Source organism: Mustela erminea, chromosome 20 (genome assembly GCF_009829155.1).
Source record: "Mustela erminea isolate mMusErm1 chromosome 20, mMusErm1.Pri, whole genome shotgun sequence".
In the NCBI taxonomy this organism is placed as follows: domain Eukaryota; kingdom Metazoa; phylum Chordata; class Mammalia; order Carnivora; family Mustelidae; genus Mustela; species Mustela erminea.
The window spans coordinates 13,970,147-13,978,257 of NC_045633.1; the positions used below are offsets into that span (position 1 = coordinate 13,970,147).

The following is an 8,111-nucleotide window of genomic DNA, read 5'->3' on the forward strand; positions in this document are numbered from 1 at the left end:
CTGGCTAGGCAGCTCGCAGCTTCTGTGTCTGTAGCAGAAGCACTGTAGAACAGCATGCTACCAGCCTTCCCCTCCCTCGTCGGGGTAGTGACATCACGTCGGCAGTTGAAAATGAGCCACCCTCAGAGCACTAATCACGGGAGATTAGCAAACATTATAAATTGGTTCTCTCTTATTTTCTGGAGGACTTGTGAGAAACCCCTGCCTACCGCGGCCCTGGCCCCAGGCAGCAGGCGGCTAGGGTTTCCTGCATCCCCTTTCCACAAACCCAGGTTCCCATTCCTGCTCTCTTTCAAGCAGGGGCCGGCCTTTATTTCCTTCTGTCACAGACATTGCTTTCAGCCTCTCTCACCCTCCAGGAGCTTCGCTCGCAGCAGCACCGTGACCCTGCTCATTACCCTGCCTTTCTGCCTTGTTTCTCATGCATGGAGCTGTTGGTTTTTATTCCGAGGCGACTTCTGTCCTTTGGTTTTCTCGTGTAGATTTTAGCCATCACGGCTCTCCAGTGTGGAGTGGAGGAGTTACCTTAAGTGCAGAGCTTGCTGTGCTGTCTTGATTAGAGCTCCAGGAACGTCGTTCTTTGTAGACCTTTAACTCCCATCAGATGGCTGTTTACGCAGGCCTCAGAGTATTTCCTTCTGTTTCCCGTATCTCACCTGAAATCAGTCCCTGTATCTTCTCTCTTCTCGCTCCCTAGCCATTCCTTGTACTACTTACGACAAATGTGTTAAGATGTTGTATCGATGACTTATCCCTCGGAGGATCCTGGATGTCACATTTGGAGTCTCCTTGCTTATTATGCCCTGAGTGATATTAATGCATTTGATTTCACAACATACCATACTGGTCTCAGAAGGAAGGCCCTCACGGAGCCCGCAAATTCCCGAAATGGAAATCCTTGGCCCCCTAATGTCTTGTTCCCTCCCCTGCAGGTGTCACAGCTGTGTTCTCAGGCCACTACCACCGGAATGCCGGAGGCACCTACCAGAACCTCGACATGGTAGTGTCGTCGGCCATCGGATGCCAGCTGGGCCAAGACACCCACGGGCTCCGAGTTGTGGTGGTCACCGCCAAGAAGATCATTCACCGATACTACAGTTTGGATGAGCTGAGTGAGAAGGGGATAGAAGCCGACCTCATGGGCCTGATGGAGGAAGAGTGACTGCCACCGCCAGTCTGTTCACGGTTCACCTCCGCTGGTTTCTTAGTTTGCCAGGAAGTGCGGCTGCGCACAACCCCCTGTTGAAATACAGAAGTATTCTAGGCAGATCTGTGTCCTTTTGCGTCATTCAGAGAGCTGAGTCCTATCATCCTACCCTAAGTTATATTCAAAATAGAGCTGCCCTCCCTTTTAAAAAGAGGGGAGCGGAGGACGCCTGAAAACAAAGGAATAAATGGTGTTAGAATCTTGCTGCCTCGGTGTTTGAGTCAGTCCTCCTAATGATGTGTTTCTCAGCTCCGCTTGGGAAATCAGTTGCTTCCCAGTCGCTACTGGGAAGTGTGGTAAAAGTCTACCTGTCACCCTCCATTCCACCTTGATATCCAGGTGTGGTGTTTGATAATTCTGTGAACAAACCGTGTCTGATTGTGTTAGTTTGTGTCCATGACTCCTAGGATGCCAGACAAAAACAAAGGTTATCATCTTTCCTTCCTGATGAAACAGATCACTGTGTCCCCTTAGCAGAGCCACGTGGGTTTCTTTGTGCGAGGAACTGAGTAGACAACACTTGCTATTAAATTTTGACCTTCCTGCTGTTGTCACGACGCTGTTGATGCTAGTCCGAGTTGAATCTGCCTTCTGGGAGACGAGAAGAGCCTCCTTGGCCCACACATTGGTCGTCTCTAAAAGCTTCCTCCCAGAGACAAGAACCGAAGTCCCAAAGAGCCGCCTCTCAGTCCATTTGAAGTTTGTTCACGGTCACGTCCAACAGCGCAGGAGGTCCACAGGTGGGCATTCGTGTGCAGTGGGAATGGCCCTCCACTTACAAGCCTCTTCGCCATGTCCCCTTGGACAGAAAAGGGGCCATGGAGGCGGAGTTCTGAATAGAAACAGAGCGGAAACCCTGGTGGGGACAGAAATGGTGCGTTCAGCCCCGTGATCTAAATTAGCGCCGACTTTGATGATATGAACAAGGGGGTACAGTGCCCCTCGGCAAAGGAGCAGGGGTGGTTTAAAGTCAGCACTGTTGTCACCAGACCCCCTTGCCGCCACTTCTCTGCACCTGCAGACAGCCGTGTGAGCGCCCCTGTTACCCCAGCCGGCGGGGACCCTCAAGCATTCCCTCCTGCCGGGAACATCTCAGCACCAGGCCGTGCCAGCACCGTCAGACCCAAACGACCAGCTACAAACGAACTTTCAAAGTCCATTAAATCAGAAGACTTCCTTGTTAAGGAGTTTTAAGTCGATGTAGCAAAGCCATGAGACATGAAATAGAAGGATAATTGGATATGTAAATTCATAAGGAACAAAAGACAGGAAGTTAATTATGCGACAGGTTAGTGATGCACCCGAGCTCGTTGTGTTTGGCACAGGAAAATTTTTAAAAATTTCAAAATTAGAACGCCCCTGTTTTCGTATTTTGCCGCAGTCTGGCTTCTCATTCATTTTTCTTGACCACAGGTGTGGATGGGAGAGGTCAGGAACAGGGGTTCAGTACAAGGTAATAAGCCGCGCGCCTGGGGCCTGGCTTGTGCTGACTTTCAGAGTCAGACGCCAGAGTCGTCTGTGCAGGTGTGGGGCTGCTGGGGGCACAGGGAAGAGGAATCCCAAAGGACCGCCGGGGCCCTCTGCGTTGAGTGACGTGCGCAAGGGGCTCAGCAGACTGGGGCACTTGAGTTGCGGGGAGCGGAGTGGAGAGAATTCAGAGTAACGGAAATGAAACTTCTAAGTCCCCTTCCACAAACCTGATACGTAAAAGAAGTGATTCAAAACATGGCAAAGATACGCGAAGAACAGGGGACCATACGAAATTCTCACCATTTTTAAAGTAACCAGCGGTATTTTCCTGATGTCGGTGGGTTCAGAAAGAAAGGATTTTGGAGATGAGCGTGTATTCTGATAATAGCTATTTACCAAGGCATTCACTTACGATTGCTTTTTCTTTAAAAAAAAAAACACACACATTAAATAGTAAGTGCCTTATGCTGTAGAAATCAATAAAATCCTCCATGATCCTAAGCACTGTGGTGTTGAATGTTTATTACGAGCTAAGTACTTTTTTAAGTACTTTGGCTCAGAGAGGCGGGGCCGCTTGGCTGAGATCACACCGTTGGTCAGTGGGGAAGCGAGGCAGTCCAGCCTCGAGATGCCGGCAGTCCAGATGTCCAGCCCATGCTCCTTAATACGACCATCTCTTTCCTAGAAAACCTTTTTTGGGGATGAGAGGTTTGGACCAGCTCAGCCTGTGGCAATATTACAGTATTCTGCACCATTGACCAACCTGACTGGCCGCCAACCCGGTGTGAGCTAGAAGCCCTGGGACTTGATCCCTGGGATTGCAAAGCACAGACGCACCCAGTCCAGGGTGGCAAAGCCCGTCCAGATAGTTAGAGGCAGAAAATATTCCGCAGCAGAGACTGGAAGACTGAGGTGAACCGGCAACGGACCACAGGACCCAGCTCTGCCCACATCCATAAACACTTCGACCCGTGATGCCTGCTCCTTGCTTACAGTTCCCATCCTCGGGAGTAGGTAGGACCCCCGCATCTCTCTCAAGGCAAGTAGTGCCACCCAGCGCTCCCCTTCCAGTTCATTATTTTATTTAAAGATTTTATTTGACAGAGATCACAAGTAGGCAGAGAAGCAGGCAGAGAGAGGGGGAAGCAGTCTCCCTGCTAAGCAGAGAGCCCGATGCGGGGGCTCGATCCCAGGACCCTGAGATCATGACCTGAGCCGAAGGCAGAGGCTTTAACCCACTGAGCCACCCAGGCGCCCCTCCAGCTCATCATTTTAATTAGGGGTGGAAATAGGGGGGCTGCTAAAAGGAAGTTTATTTAAGGAGACCTAAAATTGAGTCGTCAAAACTCAAGTAGGTTTTCGGACAGAGGTGGGGAGATTCCTAACCGCGTTCACCTCTAACAATAAGTAAGTTTATCTCTAGAATTCAGTCATGTTTCCCCTGAGGTTGGAAAATAAGGGTAGTAAATGTTATGGAACTGAGCAAACAATGTTTCATAATATCTTGTGGTTTCCAGCATTACAAGGTTATCAATTTCTGATAGAGACTTGCAAGGCAAACCCTAGTTCTAAGCCCAAATAATAACACTAGGACCATTTCCCTTACATGCTACAAAGGATACTGAGTTACATACAACTGTAGGACCTATATACACATAATACAGCTGAATATTATAGTCTGTATTCTCATTGAAATCTTTTGAGAAAAAGTACCAAAAACACCATTTGCATTTGCTTGAACTCTTAATCCTTATTCCCCAAATAGTGCCTAAAAAACAGCTCTGTGCTGTCGTGAAATTAAGCAGCAATACTGTATTGAGCTGGGGGGGGGAGGAAGATTTAGGAATAAATTGTCAAGGCAAGTTCTATTAAAAGCTTTCTGTAATAGACACCAGGGATATCTTGATTTCTTGTTCACGTAACCTTACAGTTTTGGTTACACATGCAAGAGATAGTACTTGACAGGTAATATTGATTTTTTTTTATAACTTCATAAAATACTGTCTTATGTCATGAGAGAGTTCATAGGGATGTGTGTGTGTGTGTGTGTGTGTATAAGATTCTTGGAATAATAATAATAATGACTTCTAAAATCTTTCTAGAAGAGATTTTACTGACTAAAATTCTTTCCTTCAATGGGGTTTTTTTATTGCCACTATTTATCATTAGATATTATACAGATTTATACAGATTGGATTTATTTTCTTTGGATAAAACCTAAAAGACCTATGTAGGTAAAGGAAAAAAACCAAACTCCTATGTAAATAAAGTTGACTAATCACAAATCACCCTTCATTATCTGTTCTGATCCTTGTGTTGAGGAAGTCAGTTTCTTCACGAAGGAGGCTTAGCACCTCTGTGGACTCAAGTTTGGACTCCTTCCTACGGCTGCCCAGGGCCCCTTCCCTCTGCCCCACACCTCCTTCCAGCTTTGTACATCCCACTTGGTCGAACATCGCACACCCTTTGTACCGGGTGTTTCCTCTCCCGGGAACTGGCTCCCCTCACATTTTGCTCTTAGCTCCACCTTCACTCCCCACCGTGCTTTCTTCTCACCACCTTCTCTGTGGTTATCCCCTTATCCCTGGATGTGGCCCTGTTTGTGCTCCTTGTAGCACACACACACACACACACATAGACTTTCTGGCTTCACGATCCTCTTGAGCATTTCCCTTCCAGCATGCAAGCTCCAGAGCCCTGTGGGTCTGATCGGACTGGTTAGCCATTCTTCTCCCAATGCCTAAAGCCATGCCTGGGGTGTGGGGTTGGCTCAGTGGATACTTGGCAATGAATGTGGAATGAATAAGGTGAGCAAGGATATACCATAATATCACCATCAATGCCAACACTCAACAGGGGCGGAAGGAGGGAGAGGAGGCCACATTCCTAAGCCACGGTAGTTCTGTCGGGATTGTCCTCAAAGTCAGGTTTTGTCAATTGGCAGCATCACTGTTCTCTTTGGTTCCTCACTCACAGTGAAGGAATTGGGGGTAGTGATCAAGTGTCCTTGACTCTGAGTAATTCTAAGCCCAGCTCATTGAATGAATACTGTGCTAGTAACCAAAGCAAGTTAGCCCAGAGAAGGGTCTGATGCTAGATGAAAGGTTACATGGGAAAATGTGAACGAGATGGCTGGAAATACAAGTCTGGGACTCAGAAGAAGTGAAAAGTGCCTCTTGGAGGTGCTGCCGGAAGAGGTTATGTTCTATGAATGACATTCCTGACCAAATTTGGCCACCTTGGAGTAGACCTCCAAAAAAGTAGACTTTCAGGGAACATTTTGGTTTCAGCAAAAGAAGCAAAGATGGAAGCCAGCAAGGAATGAAGGGGAATCTTGCTGAACAGTTCAGACTGCTGCACACTGAACAAACAGGGAAAGGATTTGGCTTTACTCACAGTTTAGTGCTTTCAGCTCCCCACAGACCAGCACTCTTGCACACAACTACAATCTCTTAAAAAAATCTACCTGGTGAGTTGGAGAGTGGAAAAAAACAGGGAACTCAAACCTTCCCCTCTTTCCTCCACCCCACACTATGTGTCTTTTGTAGAGCAGCATGTTATGGATGGATATCTTTGTTATTAAAAAAAAAAAAAAATTCACCATCTACGTACCAGAGAAACCAGGGAGCGAATCCCGTGTTGCTGGAGAGGGAGGAATCCCAGAGGGGAAGACAGCTGATAAGGAATCCACTAGTTTTGCGTGTGAACTTCACACATATCTCTGGCTTACCCCTAAGTGTGCATGAACAGAACTAACAGGGCAGCAAAAGCCCAAAGAATTGAATGTGATTTAGACAGCTGCCCTGAGCAGGCAACAGAGAACTCAGCATCGAAGTCTAATCAGGTTAACTGCCTGCTGATGCGAAAGTAAAATGTCAACAATCTTCAGAGGAATATAACAGAATCCCAGTTCACTGCAACAGAAGGTGCATGATACCCAGAAAGCAATCCAGAATCATTTATGGAAAATAAACAAACAAAAACAAGAAGAATATGTGGGTTACTCTCAAAGGAAAAGACAGCCAACTCCAAGATGCCGCAGATGCTGGAATTACCGCACTAGAACAGGAGGCAGCTATGCTCTTGTTCACTTGGCAGTGGGACGTATGCTTACATTTCCAAAGCAACTGGATTAAATGTCAAGGAAGTCTATCTCTTCTGAAAAATAGATGTATAAATATCAAATAGAAATTTCAGAACTGAAAAAACACAGGATCCGAAACTTAAAAATTCTCTGGATAGGCTTAGTATCAGAATGGGGATGAGTGACCATGAAGACAGATGAATAGAAATTAACTAATGTAAAGGCAAAGAGAAATAGAGTTGGGGGAAAAAACCTCAGGGACCTGTGGGACAATGTCAGAAGGTCTAATATACAGGTCATATGTGTCCCAGAGAGGTGAGAAATACTGGAGCAGGAAAATATTTGAAGAAATTAAAGCCAGCAACTTCCCTTACTTGGTAAAAGACAAAAAAGTCCACAAACACAGAAAACAGGAACTGTAGGACAAAATATCACCCAACTGGATTTTATAAAGACTCCACTCTTCAAAAGACACCGCTAAGAAAATGGAATGCAAGCCATGGGCTGAAAAATACATTTGCAACACATTTATCAAATAAAAGGCTTGTATCCAGAATGTGTAAAGTGCTCAGAATTCAATTTTAAAAATAGTTAATAAAAAAAAGTGGGAAAAATACTTGAACAGCTACTTAACGAAAGAAAATATATGAATGGCCAGTAAGCACATGACCAGTGATCAGCCTCACAGCCTCTTCCACGTGGCTGTTCCTGAGTTATATCCTCTTCTAAGAAACTGGTAATCTAGTAAGTGAAATATCTCTCTGAGTTCTAGGAGCCATTTGAGCAAAATAACCAAAACCCACGAGCAGGTTGTGGGAACCTCTAGTTTGTAAGTGACCAGTCAGAAGTATGGGGGACAAGCTGACTTGCAGCTGAAGTGGGAAAGGGGACAGTCTTGTGAGACTGAGAGCCCTAGGCTGTGGGATCTGAACCATCTCCAGGTACAGAGTGTCAGAATTGAGGTGATTTATAGAACACCCAGCTGGTGTTGTAGAATTGCTTGGTCATGGGGAGCAGGAGGGGGGTGCAGAGGAACGAGGTGGGAAACCCACACCCTTCGTAAAAGAAGCTTCTGGAGTGATGAGTTCTGTGAGTGGTGAACCAAGGAAGAGAGTCTCCTACACCTGTACTCAAATACATTCTTGTTGAAAATATTAAGGGGTCCAACCGTGTTAGACCATAGTTTGGCAATTAAAAAAAAAAAAATTCACTGGGGCGCCTGGGTGGCTGAGTGGGTTAAGCCTCTGCCTTCGACTCAGGTCGTTATTCCAGCATCCCGGGATCCAGCCCCACATCGGGCTCCCTGCTCAGCAGGAAGCCTGCTTCTCCCTCTCCCACTCCCCCTGCTTG

At 46.5% G+C, this 8,111-nt stretch overlaps 1 protein-coding gene across 3 annotated transcripts in view; it reads left to right on the top strand.

Annotated features, from left to right (window-relative positions):
* CPPED1 (calcineurin like phosphoesterase domain containing 1) overlaps nt 1–3,115 on the top strand; it is a 101,016-nt gene extending 97,901 nt beyond the window's left edge. For all 3 annotated transcript variants that reach the window (XM_032327898.1, XM_032327897.1, XM_032327895.1), the window contains one exon: nt 933–3,115. In XM_032327898.1, the coding sequence (XP_032183789.1) occupies nt 933–1,162 (230 nt within the window). In that variant the 3' untranslated portion in view covers nt 1,163–3,115. The remainder of the gene's footprint in view (nt 1–932) is intronic.
* The last annotated feature ends 4,996 nt before the right edge of the window (nt 3,116–8,111 follow it).